The sequence below is a fragment of the Columba livia genome, chromosome 2 (assembly GCF_036013475.1).
Source record: "Columba livia isolate bColLiv1 breed racing homer chromosome 2, bColLiv1.pat.W.v2, whole genome shotgun sequence".
NCBI lineage: Eukaryota > Metazoa > Chordata > Aves > Columbiformes > Columbidae > Columba > Columba livia.
This window is the reverse complement of record NC_088603.1, coordinates 7,498,199-7,518,829: the sequence shown is the minus strand read 5'-3', so window position 1 is coordinate 7,518,829 and position 20,631 is coordinate 7,498,199. Positions and strand designations below refer to the sequence as shown.

Below are 20,631 nucleotides of genomic sequence, written 5' to 3'. Positions count from 1 at the left end.
ATTAGATGGTGCTTAGTTTGTCTCGTGTTTCCCCTCCTGTTCTTGTACCATGTCTAATACTGGTCTTACCCATAGGCAAGGTGAGAAAGTCAAGAATATTGACGTAACTCTCATGCTGGGCTGTGCAAAGTCAGTGTTTAGAGCTGAAAAGTCTGCTGCCATCTGTAATCACTTAGAGTCTTAGAGATTACTTAGAGAGAATGAACTGGTTTATTCTCTGGAGCAGCACAGCGTCAAAATCTTCAATGTTGTCGGTCACTCAGCACAACCTTACTGTTTGAAATAAAGCCGGATTACAGTTATTAGCTGTGCTGTGAGTGTGGCTCAGCTTAAACTTGCCCTCCCTGCAGTGACAGAGAAAATAGTTGAGGATTGATGTGAGAAGGGGGTTACGTGTTCAAAACCGAAATTACCATATTTTCCCTCTTTGATTTTGGAGTAAGCGTTGGACACATTTTTATCTGTTGACCTACCCAGTGAAACTGTTAACTTTGCTATTTATTGTTATTTTCTCAGTTAGTGGGTGGTTTCTTCTTACCTACTGATGTTGTGCTCTCTCTTTGCAGACTGCCGTTGATGTTTTTAAGAGGATAATTTTGGAGGCAGAAAAAATCGATGGGGCAGCTTCACAAGGGAAGTCTTCATGCTCAGTAATGTAATTCCACTGCAAAACCTGAAAACACTGGGAATACATTCTACCTGAAGAAGCAAAACTGCCCATTATCTTTAAGGATAAACTATGCTTCTTTTTTTTTATGTTTTTTTTTTTTTTTTTTTTTCTTCTGTTAACCTGAAAGATAAACAGTTGGTTTGGAGCCTTTCCCTTCAGATTATGTTAAACTCTGACTCCTGTGCAAATGGCTTCACTTCCATTTTCAAATTTTAAGCAATCATATTTTCAATTTATATATTGTATTTCTTAATATTATGACCAAGAATTTTACTGGCATTAATTTTTCAGTGTAGTTTGTTGGTTAGAATAATCATCAAAATGATGCATATTGTTACACTACTATTAACTAGGCTTGGATATCAGTGTTTCTTTGTGTTAAATGTATACTTGTAAATAAAATAGCTGCAAACCTTAAATGCTCTGTTTATAACTTTCTGTCGATTACTCCATAACAACTTCTGTGTGAAGAATGTTCACCCACTGACCTTCAGAGGAGGCGGGAGATCTGTTTGTCCTTTGGGAAGTTGTTTGTGACTGAACGCAAACATTTTTGCATGTTGGTTTGTGGAGGGGAGACACAAGTGACACCTTTGATTTGGAGGGGACAGCTGGGCGTTCAGTTTTAGAGTTGTAGCATAAAGAGTGTGTGGATCTGTCCCAGTTCATGTGGACTCGGAACTAGGAGCACTTTAGGATGGGGTTACCCAGGTCGCAAGCATAGACTCGCTAAGAAGACAAAACTGATGTTGGTTTTTGGACTAGAGCCTTAACAAGCCTTAATCTCTTAAGTCTGGAAACAAATTATGACAACTGTATGTTTAAAAAAAATGGGCAGTGACCTACTTTGTATTTAAAAATGAAACGGCCCCCAAAACAACAGCAGCAAAACCAAACAAGGCTGATTAGTGGAAGAGTTAATTAAATGAACTGTTTCTCATACATTTTTGTGTCCATTTGAAAACTTAATATTTTCTTTGGTCGCCATGAGATTAATTTGCTTCCTGGCAAAAAATTGCTTTTTTTTTTTTTCCCGATTTAGGCAATTTCCTGAAATTTCTGAGGTTCATTTGTTATCCGAATTCTGATACCTGGTGCTAAATGCAGCTGCTGCAGCTGGGTGATGGTCAGACGCGATAGATCACTGAGGTTCAGCCAAACCCGAGCGCTCGTTCGGGGAAACCACTAAGGCTTTTGGTTCACAGCTGGACCGATGTGAAGCAGGTTTTCTTCATGAGAACCTGCAGCACCAGAACAAGGGTGGTTTGGCTGATAATGAAGTGGTTGAGGACTCAGAAAATGATCTGTTGAACTTGGGGAAATATGTGTTTGTTTGGTCGTGTTGTTGCCTCAACGTGAAATGACTCGTTGCATGGCCTGAGCCTTTGGCGTCACGTCATAGACACAATGTCATGTGTTCTACATCAGAAGGTAGAAGTTGTGGAATACCAGAAACCTCAAAGACCATATTTATTCAATTGTTTTTATATAAAATAGTGGCTACATGTGTACCGGTGATCCATCCAAAGCCTGAAATAGCTGCTGCATTGGTGCTTGAAGTGTGCCAGCTGCTCAGGCTTTACAGGGATGGATGAGGAAACGTGCAACTTGATAGTCCTGGGATAATCAAGGCCCTGCTTTCTAGGGATAGGGCTTTTCAGGAGGGCTGAAAGGCCGCTGTAGGTTCTCCGGTTGATTTGCAATGTCAACTTCCACGACTTCATGTACTCAGCACCGCGAAGCACATACGGCTCCTGCATTTTCTGTAATAGAATGCACTCATCAATGTCTGTTATTTCTCCTATCGCCGGCTCATCCAGTAAGAAATGCAAATGATTTCACTCGTCCAAGCCTTTCTCTGCTAATAAGATGTAAAGACCCACCATGTGCAATTGTCTTGCAGTTTTAATGAAATGTGTCGCCAAGCGTGATCAGCGAATTCCTTGTCCTTTGCTGTACGGAGATTTCGACGGGATGGCGCCTTCCAGCAGCTGGAGTCCAACAGAGCCTGGGGCAGCCTCGCGTTTCCTTCTGCTGACCTCGTGGTGAGGTTCTTCACCACGAGAGCCCGAAAATGGGCTGCTGGGCAACCTTGGAAGTTCTGTGTATGTACAGGAGCAAGAAACAAGTATTTGGGAAACTGCTGCTTGCCTGGGATTGATGAAGTTGCACAGGCTCGTCTGGCAGCTGCCCTGATCCTTCGGAGGCTTTTGGAGGATTGTGAGAAGTGGTACACGGATTAAAAGGTAAGTCACAAAGGAAATAAGTTCTTTGGCCCAGGCTAGGAAAAAATTGATATACGTTTAATGGGGCCCAGCCTTATTCTTAAGGGATGATCCTTGGCAAAGGTGAAAGTGCAAAGATCCTTTTCCTGATGAGGAAATGAGCAAAATTTAACTACCATAAGTCAAGTTAAATTCCCCTTGACTTGCGCACATTTAAACGTGCTGTTCTGGAAATGATTGTTACCGTGCTTGTGCTCCTGTCCAAGTCCTTGCTCTGCTGCGTAAATTCTGAGAAACCTCTCGGTATCCGAGCCCGAGAGCTCAGCTGCCCGTCTCCCAGCCTGCCACCCGGGGAGTGCCGAGGGCGAGGAACCACAGAGCAGTTTGGGTTGGAAGGGACCTCCAAAGCTCCCCCAGTGCCACCCCTGCCATGAGCAGGGACATCTTCACCAGCTCAGGTTGCTCAGAGCCCCGTCCAGCCTGGCCTGGGATGTCTCCAGGGATGGTTCATCCACCACCTCTCTGGGAACCTGGGACAGGGTTTCACCACCCTCAGTGTAAAAAATTTCCTCGTGTCTGGCCTGAATCTCCCTCCCTTGTCCTATCACAACAGGCCCTGCTAAAAACTCTGTCCCCATCCTTCTTTAAGGCCCATTTTAAGTACAGAAAGGCTGCAATAAGTTCTCCCTGAGGCCTTCTCCAGGCTGAACAATGCCAAGGTAAGGGTGATGGGGCTGGTGCAGCTCAGCAAGCAGAGGATGGAATGCAGACAGAAAGCAGATACATGATTGTCTTTTTTTCTGTCCTTGTTTCTATGCATAGCCAAGTTTATCCCTGCCCAATTAACTCTGCAAGGGGGAAGGCTTGGAGACAGTCTGCTTTGGGTTTGAGTTGTCCGCCCAATGCTTCCTCCCAGCTTCCCTAAAGGGTTGATGAGTGCACGCTGGAGAATAAAAAATCCAGAACTGTTTTAGTGCTCCCTTTTGTCTGCAGTAGCTGTATTGTAGTGTCTGCAACAGGCAGCCTTGTGTTTGTCAACCACGGGCGGAGGAGCATGGGCTTAAGTTGGACTTTGCTGCAGTTCTTGTAGTGTTGGAGGTGACAGTAAAGCCTTCAGGCTTCCCATTTTCTACCTGCTTTCAACAGAGAAGTTTCTCTGTCCAAACTTACACCCTGGGAGTGAGCAGGGACATTGGGTGTTGCTCTTAGTTACCCTTGCTTCTGGTGGGGGTGAGCAGAAAAAGTTGAGCTGAGTCTATCCCAGTGCGAGAGGGGCAGCAGCCTGAAATGAGAAGCGTAGCCTATGTCATGGTGCACGTTTTGCTTTTTCATCTTCTTTAAAAGAAACGTGCCGTTGTACGCCTTCATCACTAAAGGATTTGTGCTGCTGCTCCATTCAGATGTCGCAGGCTGTGGCGCACGTGGTGGCGATGCACCCAGGCTTGTCCTGCTGATTAGTGCTGCGACCTCTCAAGAAGGAGAAATCAACAGGTTCTAATTAGTCCTTCTGTAATCAGTACTGCTCATCTTCAGAGCATTTCGCTAATACTGACTAATCTGCACAACCTCATCTAGTAAGGTTAAAATTGCTCCCCTTTGACAGCTTTGGCAGTGAGAACCTTTGTGCAGATGCCTTGAACTGGTCACAGGGATGGCAGAGACGTGCCTAAACTAGGGCTGGGTGATGGGTGTCCCCAGCACCCAGCTTTGTCTTAGGTGTCCTTCCTTAAGTGTCCCTACTGGAACCTTTCCTTTTTGAAATAAAATGAAAATTGAAAGGATTTCACCCAAAATCCTGGGCTTTCTGATGTTTCCCAAAACTAAATCCAAAGCCCATCTCAGTCAGACGTTGGCTGCATGATGAGCTGCACTAATACTGATCTCTAGACAGGATATTACCAAAAACAAGCTTCTGCAGATTTTTTTCAATATCCATCCCTGCAATGCTGCTAATAAGTATTTGGCTGAACCTGACCATCATCTCCCATCTCCAAGGTGAGGAGCTGTTTTTCTTGGTGGGGACCTCCCGGCTCTGAACCATCATTCTGGGACACGATTTGCTTAGGCACGAGGAGGTTTTTTTGGACCCTCCACATGGCGTAAGCTCGGTCTTGCGTGGCAGGGGACGGGTGGTGGGTCAGGGCGTGCGGTGGCCACCTTTGGCAGAGACATTGTGTAGATGTCGCAAAGTCTTGATGCATCCGTGATGAAGATAATGCGTTGAGGCCAAAACCATCCCCTAGCGGCTGATTCCCATTTCTAGCAGGAGTTGATGTTCTCTGTCAATGGGGACGGGTGTTGGAAGGTCCTTTCTCTGCTTGAAGAGTTCGCAGAGATGTTCTGCAGTCAGCGTAACCAGCTTTCCCAGCAGCTCTGGGAGGCAGCACCCGGCACTGGGAATGGGTTCATCACCAGTGGAAACCAGTGATGCAGCAACTGGCATGAGGTGGGCTGGGGCTTCATGGAGCAACGTGGATTTAAAAGAGAAGCTCTCCCTTGAGTCAGGAGGATGGTTTCTCACGCTGAGGTCTCTTGCTGCTCTGAAGTGGCCCACAAAATGTGCTTATCCTTTTCAGCAGCCAGCTGAAAAATTTTCCATGGGGAGGAGCTAGACCCAAAGGTTGTTTCATATCTAATGAGCTAGAAGTATTAGAAGGGGGTGGTCAGTAGGTCAGAGAGGTTCTCCTGCCCCTCTGCTCTGCCCTGATGAGACCACACCTGGAATATTGTGTCCAGTTGTGGCCCCTCAGTTCCAGCAGGACAGGGAACTGCTGGAGAGAGTCCAGCGCAGGGCAACAAAGATGCTGAAGGGAGTGGAGCATCTCCCGTGTGAGGAAAGGCTGAGGGAGCTGGGGCTCTGGAGCTGGACAAGAGGAGACTGAGGGGTGACCTCATTAATGTTTGCCAATATATAAATGGTGAGTGTCAGGAGGATGGAGCCAGGCTCTTCTCGGCGACAACCAGTGATAGGACAAGGGGCAATGGGTACAAACTGGAACACAGGAGGTTCCATTTAAATATGAGAAGAAACTTCTCAGTGAGGTGCCAGAGCCTGGCCCAGGCTGCCCAGGGAGGTTGTGGAGTCTCCTTCTGTGCAGACATTCCAACCCGCCTGGGCACCTTCCTGTGTAACCTCATCTGGGTGTTCCTGCTCCATGGGGGGATTGCACTGGATGAGCTTTCCAGGTCCCTTCCAACCCCTGACATTCTGTGATAGTAAGGTGCATGAAGAAATCTGTGACCTTTTAAAGCAAGATGTGCTTTTCAAAGCCCTGAGATATGAACGTTTCTAGGGTTGGGTCTTCTGCTGCCTTGCAAATACCAAAAGCTCCTCCAGAGCTGGGGTGTGGTGCTTCCAGAGGATGAGGTGCAACTCCTTGGCTGTTGCTCACTTAATTATTATTTGCATGCGGTTACAGTGGCTGTAGTAGGTGCCTCTGAGCAGAACACCAATCCTGCTCAGCCCCTGCTAATATTCCTGTCGGCATTAGCAAGGTCACTCCCAAAGTTTTGCCCCCAGGAGTCACACCCCAGGCTCTTGAGGAAATCCCTGCGTCAGAGAAGAACTGAGTTTGACACCTTCCTACTGTACATCGGGTAGTTTGGCAGCGTCCTTCTGCCAGCACCACGGATTATTGCACGGTGCAATGCTCTGAGCTGCATGGAAAAATTACCCCTTAAGTCCTATATAACACCCCATGGAAAGAGGTGGTGACGTCTCACAGCTGCATTTTGAAGACCACCCAGCCTGGACTTATTTATGCTGACATAACCTTGGTCACAACCCCTTGGCAGGTCATGGAAATCACTTTGCAAGAGGACAAGAGCTGTGCCCAGATCCTGTGTGTAGGTGGGATGCAGGGAGGAGAGCGGGGTGGCAGATGGAGCCACCACGTTTATCCAGGCAGGTGTTGTGGTCCTGGGTAGTTGAGTTGTGATTTCTAGCATGCCTGGATCCATCTCTGTGGGTGATGATGGTGCCAAGAGCGTCCCATGGCATCGAGTCCTTCCTGCCTCGGTTTTGTCGGGGATGTAACCACAGGGTTACAATGAACCTGAGATAAACCTTGACTATCTTGTGTGGGTGAGGTGTTCAGTTTTCTCACTCCAGGATCTGGTCTGGACTCGGAGAAAAATAGCTCCGACCACCTTGGCCCCACGGCAGCAAAGCCAGGTGGGGACAGCACAGCCCCGAGCTGTCCCTGCGGATGTTGAGCCCCATTTCACACTCCTTCTAAACGCAGTCGTGCAAAAACACCTCAGACTTTTCAGTTTTGTCTGTTAAATCCGAATGCTCGGACTATTAAGTTCATCTCTTCAGTGCTTCATCCTTCAAACAGCCTCAGGGGAGGAACGCCGCTCGTGATGCTGGTGGTGTAGGGCACCACAGCTGGATGTGGTCCTGCACCTGGGCATGAGCAGGAGGTGAGATCTGCCCCAAAATAACGTGCCTGAAAGGCTGATGGTGGCCACAGGCTCCTCAGGCTGTTTTTTTCTTCCATTGGCAGCCTTTCCACCCCTGGCAAGGAATCAAAGACGTTTGTCCAGGAATTAAGACTTGCTGTAGTTCAACATTATTTTTTCCCATTGTTTTCCGTCTTTCTAGAGATGGGTCCTTTGTTGTTTCGTATCTTTAATGTGGTTTCTCAGATAAATGAGAACTAATTTGTCACACCTTCTTTCCGTCTCTCTTAAAACAGCTTTTGAACTTGCTGGACAACATCTCTAACCGTCAGGTACAAGTCTCAGACACTTCAAGTTCCTGCAGATTTAATTAGAGCTTGCACCTCAGGAGAGACAGATAAACCCCATCATGAGACAGAGCTGGAGGAAATCAGGCTTTTGTGGTTCCATAAAAATCTTTTCCTGTGGTAATATTTGCCTTACTGGGTACCCTAGGGCCAGTTTGTCATGGATCACAGAATCACACAATGTCAGGGATTGGAAGGGACCTGGAAAGCTCATCCAGTGCAATCCCCCCATGGAGCAGGAACACCCAGATGAGGTTACACAGGAAGGTGTCCAGGCGGGTTGGAATGTCTGCAGAGAAGGAGACTCCACAACCTCCCTGGGCAGCCTGGGCCAGGCTCTGGCACCCTCTCTGAGAAACCCAAAAGCTCATGGCCAACACAAAGAGCACGTTGACTGCTACGACCCCAATGGATGGGAGAGATGGGTCCCAACGCCAGCGACGGTGCCACCTCATCACCCTGGTGCTCCCTGACACGACTCAGAAGAAGTACAGGTCTTCTCCTTCACTCCCAGGGCACCAAGTGTGAGGCTTTATGGAAGGGCTGGTTTTGGAGACACTGCTAATGCCCCCACCCCAGCTGCTGCTCTTCCAAGTGGGATTTTCCATCCACTGTTACTTTTCTCACACCATCTGGTGACTAATTTAGCACCTAGAAAATAACACCAGCATTTCAGTGAAAGTTTATGTGGGTTTTTTCAATTCAATTCAATGAGGCTTTTCTTCATTATTTCCTGCCTGCCATCAGAACATGTAAATTAAGCAGCGTTTCTATGATGCCGGGGCAGGTTTACCTGCATCAGCCAAAGGATGCATTTCTTCTCCAAACACAACGTGCCATCTTCCTCCTCCTCCAGCTCATCCTGGTCAACGCAACATCTTCCAGCTCAGCCTACATGTGCACACACACGCGCTTATTAACTTTTACGTCTTAATTGAAAGGGCAGCGTATGTTTAAGCCTTAATAATGACATCCTTTCTTCCCAAACAGTCTTTAATCTTGAAATGGAGCGGTGAACAAAGCCAGCAGAGCAGGATTGGTGGCACGTGTGCGGATGGGAGCCACCTGCCAAGAAATGAGATTTAGGGCTGGGATTCAAAGCGTTTGCGCGACTGTCCGGCAAATAGAGTGTTGATGGTGTGGGGAGGCAATGACAGCCCCGTGGGTGACCAAGAGGAGGATTTGATGAGCAGGAGCTGAGTGTGAGGTTTGTTCCAGGGCTATTAAATAGCACAGAAGACAAATCTCTAACATGGTGCCCCGGCATGACTCTGTGTGCTGGTCCATGGGCCACCCCCGTGCATTTGCCTTTACCTCTTCCCAGCCTGGCTCAGTAATATAAACTGACATGGTTTATGGATTAGGACTTTCCATTGCTATTTGTCCTGAGAATAAGACAGTTCAAGGCTCTGGGTGCTCTTACAACACCAAAAGAGTAGAATACGAAGCAGCTTTTCCTTGCATGGTGTTTGAGATACCAGACTCTGAAGCTGTAATTGCAGCTGTAAGGGAAATATTACTTTATGGTCAACAATATGGCTTAAAAATCCCCCTAAGCATGAGCTATATCCATGTCCTGGTGCTTCAGTGCTGAAAGATGATAAAAATGATGCTCATGAATAAGAGTGGTGGTTTTGTGAGCCCAACCTTTGCTCTTTGGAGGAGATTAGGTCCTCGGCTTTCAGAGATGCCATTTAAAGAGGTTCAAAGGTTGAACGAGAAACCATTGCTCTGATGGATGCAGTGCAATGTGTTATTGGTGAGGAGTCTTCCAAGGATGCTCACTAAAAAGAAAAAGGAAAACAATGGGAAAAGGAAGAATAGGGAAAGAAGAGGTGAAGGAAAAATAAAAGAAATAAAAGGGGGGTACAAAATAAAGAAAAACAACAAAAAAAGATGTTGTTCAAAAAGGAGCAGTAAATGTGCACTGCTAATCAACCAAAGCCCTGCCAAGCAAATCTTTTGTCAGATCATCTGCCCGAAATCAAAACCCTGGACTCAGCAAGCCCCGGTACCCGCAGTTCTGCCTACGAAGCAGGAAAGCAAAAAGCCCCCGGTTCCCGCTGCTTTGTTAAAAAGCCCTCGCAACACCAGCCCCGTCTCCCCCCACCTCCAGCTGCTATATAGCGGGGCGTCCAACGTTTCTGTCCGTCGCGGTATTGGTTTGGTTCTCGCTTTTGGTCTTGGATAGCAGCCGGCAGAACATGTCTCAATACTCAGGAAAAGTAAGTAACAACCCAACTGCTTCCCTTTCAGCCTGGGGCTGGGGAGCCCGAGCATCCTCCAGGTTGAAGGAGTAGGTTGAGATAATATCCTGGAGGATGCGATGTGAGTGTTGATACCAGGAAGATGGTAGATGGTAGAGGTGGTGGATGCCCCATCCCTGGAGACATCCCAGGCCAGGCTGGACGGGGCTCTGAGCAACCTGAGCTGGTGAAGATGTCCCTGCTCATGGCAGGGGTGGCACTGGGGGAGCTTTGGAGGTCCCTTCAACCCAAACTATCCTGTGATTCTAAATTCAGTGGCAGGGATGGGGAGGGTGTAGCAGAAGGAGTTGCATTTTGGGAGCAAAGTTTCCTGTTTAAACATTCCTGCTGGAAATAATGTGCGAGTGAGCGCGAGGCGGTGAGAAGGGTTGTAAATGCGGGATGTGCTGTGTTCCCAGAAAAATAAACACGGTTCTTAGGAAAAAAAATACCAGTGATGCCTTGCTTCTCTTGCTGGAAAGCAGCTAAAAACCCCCCAAAATGATGCATCTGCAAGAGATTCCCATCTGCTCAAAATGTGGGTCTGGCCATGCCACTGCTCCTCACTGGGGGCCCATTCTCTTATAGGATAGAATGACAGAGCAGTTTGGTTGGAAGGGACCTTCAAAGCTCATCCGGTCCAACCTGCGTGCAAGGAGCAGGGACATCTTCAACTAGACTCTTCTTCCCCCCCCAGATCACTTTCTACGAAGGCAAATGCTTCACGGGCAGAAAGCTGGAGGTCTGCGGCACCTGCAGCAGCTTCCAGGACCGAGGTTTCCTCAACCAGGTCAACTCCATCTGCGTCCAGAGCGGGGCTTGGGTCTGCTTCGACCACCCCAACTTCCAAGGGCAGCAGTACATCCTGGAGCATGGCGAGTACCCCAATTTCCATCGCTGGAATGGCCGCAGCGACCACCTGGGCTCCTGCCGGCCCATCGGGATGGTGAGTGGATAATGCTGGTGCTTCGCCATCCTGGCTGGAGCATCGGTGGGACAGAGCTTTGTTTTAGTGAGTCCTGTGAATAAGGGTAATAAGAATCAGTGCTTTAGAAATAGTCCATCCTGTTAGAAAGAAATAGTCTCCCAGGGAAGGTTTGTCACCCTTTGGAGTGGTCTGCACAGGCCACTAAGCCGGGAGAAGACACGTTGCCTTCCTCCTGTGGCACAAACGCAGAGGCTTTAAAGGGTTGGGATTTCCCCGTGTTTTTTCAGATGAGGTGGCAAGGTCCTGCTGGCATCACGTGCTTTTCCTTTTTAATGTGAGTCGCTATTAGATACTCACAGGGGAATTAAACAGGAGGGTCATTGCCCCAGGCACGTTTGAGCCGTGGCAGCCCAGTCTTACCATGCACCCAGCACAGGAGCGAGCAGCCCGGGGGCTTTCTGAACCCGAAAAGCAGCGGGGATGCTCCTGCAAACTGTAGCTGAACACTATGCTGTTGCAAAAAGAGCCAGTAATCCTAAATTAAACCGTATTTCCCCCATACTAGCTAGCCCTCCCCTTAGGAAGCTTTTAAAAGCAGTGCCCAGAGGAAGGGTTAACCAGGGAGATCGAATAGTAGCAAAGAAAAATTAATCTGGCTGAGGTCCTTCCATTGGACTTTCCTATCACTCGTGACCCCTGGGGCAATGATGAACCCACTTGGAGCTGGTGGGGTTTCTTACTGACCTCAAAGCCCCTTTTTGGCACAACAATGAGTTTGTTTTGGGTCTGTAACGTCCTCCCCAACGCACCTCCACAGTCCATACATGGAGGGATGCTCTGCCTTGGATCCCATAGCCCGGCTGGCATGAGGACGTGCGCCTCCTTCCCTCGCCCACGACTTTCCCTGTGAGACACGAGTGAGCGCCTCGAGGCATTTCTGCAGCGCGGTTTGGGGGGGATGTTTTCTCAGGCGCGGTATCCGCGCGGCCGCCCGCTGTGCGCTTTGGCACCGCAGCCCGGCCTTCCTGCGCGTTGACATTGTTTATTTGAGAAACGCATTTAGGTATTCTTTGAATTTGGCTTAAAAATGTCCTTTCAGCTCGTGCTGTCCCATATACCTTTGCCGCAGGCTGCAGAAATCTCCCCAGAGGCATTTATGTCGTGTCACCCTTGAGGGCTCACGCAGCAGCAATGGTGATGGGAAAGTTTCCTTTCCCCTTCTTTAATTTTCCTTAAAGAAAGGCACGACATCTCCCATCAGGAATAGCAGCTAAGCGTGGAACTGGAGGCGATATAGATTAGTTTAGGGGAATAGTCTAACATCCCTGTACAATCTGGATATGTATGTTATTTTGTTGCGTGAGTGCATGGAGAGCTGGGGCTGTAGCTGATGCTGTATTTGGGATGGAGGGTCTGTGGGGGGATCACAGATGGGCGAGGGGCCACATGTGCCTGAGCATAATGCAGCCCACGAGTGATGAGTTTGCACCTACACGGCAGCTGTAAGAGGGTGCGCTGGGAGGTGGCGCAAGTTTGGATTTCAGATTGGATATTAGGAAACACTTCTTCACAGAAGGGGGTGCCAGGCGTTGGAGTCACCATCCCTGGAGGGGTCTAGAAGACACATAGATGAGGTTCTTGGGGACATGGTTTAGTGCTAGAGATGGGTTATGGTTGGATTTTATGATCTTAAGGGTCAATTCCAACAAAAATGATGCTATGATTCTAAGTTTGTGTGGGCACTGGAGGTGTTGGGCTGCTTTTCATGTGCTTTTTGCACCCTTCTGTCCCCCTCTTTGTCCTACAAAATCCAGGGAAATAATTGACTTTTTTTCACTTTGTTTGTGTTTTTTGGGTTGACTCAAATCCCTTCGTCCCCAGCACGGCGAGCATTACAGGATCAAAATATTTGAGGGGAGCCATTTTCGCGGTCCCAGCCTGGAGCTGACGGAAGATTGCTCCTTCCTGCAGGGACAAGGCTGGGACAAGACCTGCATCAACGCCCTCAAAGTGTACGGCGACGGCGCGTAAGTCACCGCGTTGTCCCAGAATGTGCTCCCTGCCCTTGTCCCCTTCGCACCAGCGGCTGCAAGGCCTCCCCCTGTCATGGAAAAGCCTCTCAATGCTGGGGGGCTTGGAGAAAGCCTAAGAGTGTGAGTTATGCCTGTGGTTTAAAGGTGAATTTTGGTGCCTACCTGCTGAGAGTTGGTTCAACAGGGCACGATTTTTGGCAGGTGGCAGCTAAGCATGAGCTCTGAGATGCCTTTTTAGGGTGTTTGAAACAAGGAGCCTAAGCCCAGGTTTCTTTCTCCTTCCTTCTTCCTTTCTCTCCTTCTTCCTTTCTCTCCTTCTTCCTTTCTCTCCTTCTTCCTTTCTCTCCTTCTTCCTTTCTCTCCTTCTTCCTTTCTCTCCTTCTTCCTTTCTCTCCTTCTTCCTTTCTCTCCTTCTTCCTTTCTCTCCTTCTTCCTTTCTCTCCTTCTTCCTTTCTCTCCTTCTTCCTTTCTCTCCTTCTTCCTTTCTCTCCTTCTTCCTTTCTCTCCTTCTTCCTTTCTCTCCTTCTTCCTTTCTCTCCTTCTTCCTTTCTCTCCTTCTTCCTTTCTCTCCTTCTTCCTTTCTCTCCTTCTTCCTTTCTCTCCTTCTTCCTTTCTCTCCTTCTTCCTTTCTCTCCTTCTTCCTTTCTCTCCTTCTTCCTTTCTCTCCTTCTTCCTTTCTCTCCTTCTTCCTTTCTCTCCTTCTTCCTTTCTCTCCTTCTTCCTTTCTCTCCTTCTTCCTTTCTCTTTCTCTCTTCCTCCCTTTCTCTATCGCTCTTTTCCTTCCTCCCTTCCTCCCTTCCTCCCTTCCTCCCTTCCTCCCTTCCTCCCTTCCTCCCTTCCTCCCTTCCTCCCTTCCTCCCTTCCTCCCTTCCTCCCTTCCTCCCTTCCTCCCTTCCTCCCTTCCTCCCTTCTTTCCTTCCTTCTCTCTCCCTTTCTCTCTTCCTCCCTTTCTCTCTTCCTCCCTTTCTCTCTTCCTCCCTTTCTCTCTTCCTCCCTTTCTCTCTTCCTCCCTTTCTCTCTTCCTCCCTTTCTCTATCACTCTTTTCCTTCCTCCCTTCCTCCTTTCCTTCCTCCTTTCCTTCCTCCTTTCCTTCCTCCTTTCCTTCCTCCTTTCCTTCCTCCTTTCCTTCCTCCTTTCCTTCCTCCTTTCCTTCCTCCTTTCCTTCCTCCTTTCCTTCCTCCTTTCCTTCCTCCTTTCCTTCCTCCTTTCCTTCCTCCTTTCCTTCCTCCTTTCCTTCCTCCTTTCCTTCCTTCTCTCTTTCTTTCTTCCTTTCTCTCCTTCTTCCTTCCTCCCTTTCTCTCTTCCTCCCTTTCTCTATCACTCTTTTCCTTCCCTTCCTTCCCTTCCTTCCCTTCCTTCCCTTCCTTCCCTTCCTTCCCTTCCTTCCCTTCCTTCCCTTCCTTCCCTTCCTTCCCTTCCTTCCCTTCCTTCCCTTCCTTCCCTTCCTTCCCTTCCTTCCCTTCCTTCCCTTCCTTCCCTTCCTTCCCTTCCTTCCCTTCCTTCCCTCCTTCCCTCTTTCAAATCCACCCAGAGGCTTTTGGGGAGAGTGGACAGCTCCGGGCAATGCAGATCATAGGATCCCAGAATGGTTTGGGTTGGAAGGGACCATAAATATCATCTACTTCCAGCCCCCTGCCATGGACAGGGACACCTTCCACCAGACCATGTTGCTCAAAGCTTCATCCAGCCTGGCCTTGAACACTTCCAGGGATGGGGCATCCACAAAGGTCAGGGTGTTTGTTTTGGAAGTGGCCTCATCAAGGTTTGCTGTGACACCAGAAACCTCCTCCTTGGACAGCAAAAATTAGGCAGTGGTGTCTCACCTTAATATTAAATCCAGTCTCTGGGAGAGAGGGACAATCGCAGTGGCACAGAGATGGGATGGCTGCATGCACGGGCAGCCCAATGGGTTTTGGTCGCCCTTGGTGCCTTGTGAACCTGCTTTACAGATGCATTGCTGATGCTCAGCCCCATCCTCCTGCCCTGCAGATGCTCCTGAAAGCCTTGGAAAGGCTTTGCCTTTTTCTTTCTGATTTAGCTGAGACCTCTCCTCTTCAAAAAAATATCCAGGCTTCTGATCAGGCAGTGCTGGTTCATTAAAAACAAGGAGCAGAGCTACCAGCTCCTAATGGGAAGAAATGGCTGGAGCCCACCGGGGAACCCATCAGGGCTGAGCATTGAAACAAAAAGCATTTGAGTACCAACACTATAAAGCCGAGAGAGAGCCTGCAAGTCCTCTGGCAAGAGCTTTAGGGCCAATTATTTACCACATGCATCCCTGTAGCAGAGCCCAGAGCGGGAGGAATTGGGATGCTGCCCAGAAAATTTCAAGCACTAACATTTTTCAGATTGATATTCCCCCCTCCTCTGCAAAATATGTAAGGGGCACAAAGCTTGCTTTCCCTTGCATGGGAGCCTAGGCTGTTTGCATGACCTCTCAAAGGCTTTGAGTAGTGATAAAATAGAAAATACATATATATACTGAGAGGAGCATGGTAAGGAAACCTGCTGAGTTTTGTACATTTACATTCAGGGAAGATGGTCATTGAAAGCTTGGGAAGGGTCTATGAAAGACATTTAAAGGCAGGATGGTGCAGAGGGACCTGCTGGCAGAGGGGTGAGACCATGGAGGACAAAGGGACGCCCTACGACACCACTTTTCCCCCTTGGATGGACCAGATAAGCCCAGGTGACCCCAGGTGCTGCTGCAGCTGGTGCTGGGCTCAACCTGGCCAAGTCCCCCAAGGACCCGTCCTGGAACGTTTGGGGAGCGGAGGAGATGGGGTCACCAGAAACGAGGGGAGTTTCAGTCCCAGGCTGGCTCGCTCTGTGATTTTTCCCCCTTTAATTCCCCCAATGTGACGTCCACCTGGTTTCTTGTTGGGGTTGAGGGTGTCCGGCACCTTCCCCACTGCCTTGTGGGGTTGGTGACTGCTACCCCACACTGCCAGAAAGGCTGGTGATCAAGCTGCTTGAGCTGTGCTGGCAATGATCTTGCTATTTCGGCGCAGTTTCAGGACGTTACCGCCTCCTTGGAAGCTGTCGCGGTTTGCGTGGCGAGCGGCTTTGCCCGTCCCACAGGCAGAACCAGCTCCCGTATCACATATGGCATCATCTGGTTTTAGATGAAGACGTGCGCTTCTTGTCCTCCTCGGTGGAGCCACTCCACAGAGGATTGCTTAGAAACAAAAACTTTTAAAAGCTGAATTTGTTTTACAGTCTGGGAGAGAATACCCCAAAAGGGGCTTTTCTAAGCTACAGTGACGTAACTTGAAGGAACCAGACCAACCATTTATTCTGCTGAAGCATTTACGAGCATTTGGTAGATGTTCTGCAATCAGACTGTAAAATATCAACCAGAACAGATGCCCAAATGCTGCTGCTCAAAAAAAAACGTTACGTGTTTCTTGGTAGAGACGAGAGCTCCTCATGGAACTGCTCGAGTCCTGTGTGGACAATGAGTGACCTGGAGCCCTTCTGAAAGCATCTGCATGGTCCAGGCTGAACCTGCAGCTCTCCCCTGCTGGTTTTGCAGTGCGAGCAGCCCGTTTTGGCTGACAGGGCTTGAGCTGGTTCCATGCGCGTTTTATTCCCATGTCCTCTGGGTTTCTGTGCTAATGAAACACAGCACCGAGACATTTGAGGGCTGCGTGCTGTGTGCCTGGATCAGCTCTCCCATGCTGGGCTTGAGGACAGGATTGTCTTTTTTTTTCCTGTTTTCTGGCCTCCTGGCTTGCTTGATTTCCTCTCTCACTGATGGCCTTGGAGAATGTGAATTTTAGGCAATAAAGCAACGGCTAAGTAAGCCATACAAGTCTTCACTCATCACCTTGCACTGCCAATACACTTCACTCCCATCTTTCTGCTATTCCTTTTATTCCACTTTTTTGCAGCCTTCCTCTAAACAAAGGGACAAGCCGGTGGGTTCTTAGCGCCACATCAGGTCATGTTGTCTGCTTCCATCCACCCCAAGGACGGTCCCATTCCCCCCGTGTGACTGTGCAGACACGCCAACCATGTGTCTGGGGAGAAACGTGGTGGTCTTGGGAAAGGCGGTGACTTTGAGGGGCTGCTCTACCCTCTGCAATATTCCCAGGCATCCACCGCTCATTGAGAGATGCCCTAGAGCAGAGCAGAGCTGGAACATCCACCATGATCGCCCTGTGAACATCCCTGTCCTACCACCATGTAGTATTTTCAATAACGTTGGGTATTCTCAGCAGGAGGGAATGATTGGAAAGTGCAGAAAATAGGATCGGGAGCACTTTTCAGGAGTGCTTGAGGGAGGGATGGTGAGTTGATGGAGAAGGAGGCCTGTGATCATCCAAATATATGGAGAGTTGTATATAAGCTGAAGGGATGGGGCAGAAAAGGAAGCAAGCCATGGGGTGCCTTATGAACAAGGTGTATCTAGAGGAGGAGGATAACTTTATAAATTGTTTTTAGTTAAACTGAAGAGCTGAGCACATTCTCTGATAGTGCACATGGGGATGTGTGATGGGGGGGACACGGCTCTGAGGCAACCTGCCATTCCACAAGCAGTGAGCTGGCTTCTCCATGCGCTGCAAGGCGAGCTTCAAAGGAAAAGCCTGAGGATGCCTTTGGCAGTCTGGTTCGGATATAAACTGGCTGCAAAAAGTGCCAAAGAATGAACTTGTTTGTTTGTAGGAAATGCTCAGGATCCAAATGTCTTGGCCGAGCACATGGCAGCGACACTGCAGAATGGGGATGTGCGAGTGCGGGCAGCGGGGGGAGAGGGGCACCGGGCAGAGCTGTGCTCAGTGTGCCCATCGTACCTGTGCTCGGGCAGATGGGACAAGGAACCCGCCACAGTCCCACCTGGTGTCCTCTCAGAAACACAAAATAAATCCAAATATGTCAAGGAATCTGTAAGGTGGCTACACGGCTAAATAGACTAAATACTCTAACATTTTTCTCCCTAGGATTCCAGCTTTTTGCTCTGGGTCAGACTGATCTGAGTCCACCAGCTGTTGTCTGACCCCAGAGGGCCAGCAGTCTTTGACCCATCCAGCAGTTAAAGGAGTTTCTCCTTTGAAATCCCACATACAGGAGGTCCCAAACAGATGTCAGAGCTGAATTCCTGGCAAGAGAGAGACCACAGAAACCAAATTATTTAGAAGGCTGTGTTTGTGCTCTGTTGTCATTCCAAAGCCAATAGGTGGGACAAGCAGTTGTGATCCTTATAACATCCTTAAAAAAGCTGGGAAGAGAAGAACGAGACAGGGATGAACAGTTCAGCAATGATGGGGTGGAAACATGACTGTAAAACTATCAGAGCAAAGGCAAAACATGGTTAAAAAGCATGGGAGATACAGAGGAAAGAGGTGACACCTGTAGCCACAGCAGGATCGTGGCACAGTGTGTACTAAAGGGATGAAGGAAGAGCAGAGCAGCAAATTTGTCCCTTGACCATCAGAATTGCTCCTGACTTGAAGACCTTCAAATGGAGAAAGACGTGCTGAGGAAACATAGCCAAGCTAGGTGACAAAGTCAGGTACACCAGGGCTGTTGAGTGTTGTATCTATGTGACCATATTCCACGGGAAAGTTGGAGTTAACTCTGCATGTAGCGATAAAGTGAAGATAACCAAGCCAAGTCCTGCTCTCTGTTGGAAAGCATCAAAGAGAGGCCATTGAGAATTACTAGCAAAGAGAGAAATTATTAAATAAGGTTCCCATCATAGCTAATGACTCAGTTCAAAGAGGTAAAACATACTTCAAGTGTTGCACATTTCTCCTTAGAGTGCAAAATGGGGTTATCCAGGGGATGAGGGGACTCTTGTCCTTCTTCAGCACTATCAAATGCTATTAAATTGTTTCTGTTGCACATGGTGAAGTTCAGAGAGAAGCAGTCGTACAGCAATGCGAATCAGGGTCCCTTGTTTCATCACTGGTGTAACCCAAAACAACTTCTTGTAACAGCAAGGTCCAATCTGGCTGTGGATAATTGCCAGGCTATGCTGGAAATGGGGGGAAGCACCAGCAGTTACCTCCACCAGAGGCATTTCTGTGCCCAGGATAGGGCTGGGGCTGTGGTGGGACCATTGGTCCCCAGTAGTTTGCAGCACTGAAGTCCCTAAAGGCAGCCACTCAACATGGGCATGAGGCTACCTTGCACGACCACATCGTTGGGACCCAATGACCCAATTACCAACCCTCCCTTTCTGCTCAGGTGGGTGCTGTATGAGGAGCCCAACTACCGAGGCCGTATGTACGTGGTGGAGCGAGGCGACTTCAGCAGCTTCAACGCGTGGCAGGCGCGCAACGCGAGTGTCCAGTCCATCAGAAGAGTCGTCAACTACTTCTAGCTGAGCTTTGATCCCACCAGCGATGGCCTGCTGAGACCAGGCATCACTCTCCTTCCCACTCACTGACCCACGGAATAAACTGTTAAACACCAACTTTTGGCTCTAATACTTTTTTTTTCATCACTTGTGTTCAAGAGGGAATGGGTTGCAACCCTTCTAAGCTCGATTTACATGCTATTAATATGCTTTTCCATTCTGCAGTGATTTATAAGGAGGACACGGGAGTGATGGCGCAGAACTGGTGGTGACGAGCAGACCTGGAAAAGTGCTCCCTGGTGCAGTTGTGGTCTGACATGTGTTCACTCTGCCCCGTCCAGGGCCACCATGCGATGGACCCAGCCGACTCCTGGTGCCTGGAGAGGGTCCCGTTGGTGCACACGTGCCTTGTGAGCTTGGGTGCGCAGCTGTCAGAGGGTCGGCTCATGCCATGTGAGCATCGTGGCAGAACGTGACCATCTTGTGGGGTCTGTTTGTGTGCGACGTGCTGGTCTTGACCTAAAGGTGGTAAGATCATTCATCCTGAGTTACTTTGGCCTTAGATCAACACACATTAAAACTATATTTAAAAAAAATTCCCTGAAGGCACAAAACCTGAGCAATCTTCTTGTTGCTCCCTGATTCATAAGCCCTTCAGCTGACAATGACATTTTGAGGGGGTGGCAGCTAAGAAAACAGCCGCGGCACTGTCACTTTCTGAGTAACCCTCTTCCCATCCTTCTGCCCCTTTGGTGGTCCGAGTCCATCCCAGTAGTTTCAGTGCCCCCAAACCCCATTGGCAGCCGGGATGGGAACAGCTCTGCCTGTCCATCTGTGGACCAGCCACTGCAGCCTGGCTGCTTCTCACTGGATTCAGCACCCAAAAGTCAGGTAGCCTCCTTTCTGTAAAGTCATAAGCTGTGTTCAGTATTAGCTAAGAGTGTTTCTGGCTATTTCAGAAAGGGGTAATTTTATTCTTTTCGCCTTGCTATTCTATTAGCTGTTCAGGCTTGGCTGTCTGATGGATCCTGACAGGCAGGGGAATGGTGTGGCAGAGCTGCATAGCTCTGTGTTAATGTGGTGGGAACGCTGCTGAGCCAACCACTGTCCCCAGCCCTGCAAAGGGACACGAGCGAGGCTGACAGGTCCCCAGCGCACTGGAGCACGAGGTGGGTGTACCTGCAGGGCTGCTTTGCTCTGCGGCTCTGCAGTGGGATTCTGCTCTGTGCTGGGGCAGGTGGCTGGTGGGTCCTGTGCTTCATCCCGGTGACCCTGGCTGCAGCTGCCATTCGATCACAACAATCCTACCCAGGTCACAACAACCCCAGGCAGCACTGCAGGGAAGAGCGGCTGGAAAGGTGCTCAGCAGAAAAGGACCTGTGGGTGTTGGTCGACAGTGGCTGAACACGAGCCAGCGTGTGCCCAGGTGGCCAAAAAGGCCAACAGCATCCTGGCTTGTACCAGGAATACTGT

General features: G+C 49.0%; 2 protein-coding genes across 4 annotated transcripts in view; both read left to right on the top strand.

Moving 5' to 3' along the window:
- The window catches only part of RHEB (Ras homolog, mTORC1 binding), a 42,738-nt gene extending 41,649 nt beyond the window's left edge, over window positions 1-1,089 (top strand). For all 3 annotated transcript variants that reach the window (XM_065050435.1, XM_065050437.1, XM_065050436.1), the window contains one exon: window positions 567-1,089. In XM_065050435.1, the coding sequence (XP_064906507.1) occupies window positions 567-659 (93 nt within the window). In that variant the 3' untranslated portion in view covers window positions 660-1,089. The remainder of the gene's footprint in view (window positions 1-566) is intronic.
- Window positions 1,090-5,904: 4,815 nt separating this feature from the next.
- Window positions 5,905-19,275, top strand: CRYGN (crystallin gamma N). The gene is made up of 4 exons (XM_065050438.1): window positions 5,905-9,871; window positions 10,590-10,838; window positions 12,702-12,847; window positions 19,047-19,275. Exons 1-4 carry the CDS (start codon window positions 9,851-9,853, stop codon window positions 19,180-19,182), a joined length of 552 nt encoding a protein of 183 aa, XP_064906510.1. The 5' UTR covers window positions 5,905-9,850; the 3' UTR covers window positions 19,183-19,275.
- The last annotated feature ends 1,356 nt before the right edge of the window (window positions 19,276-20,631 follow it).

Bases quoted from the DNA above. Each gene is read 5' to 3' on its own strand.
- CRYGN (XM_065050438.1), top strand. From the start codon at position 9,851: ATGTCTCAATACTCAGGAAAA. The intron at 9,872-10,589 runs GTAAGTAACAAC...TTCCCCCCCCAG, and splicing joins TGTCTCAATACTCAGGAAAA to ATCACTTTCTACGAAGGCAA. The intron at 10,839-12,701 runs GTGAGTGGATAA...CTTCGTCCCCAG, and splicing joins CCTGCCGGCCCATCGGGATG to CACGGCGAGCATTACAGGAT.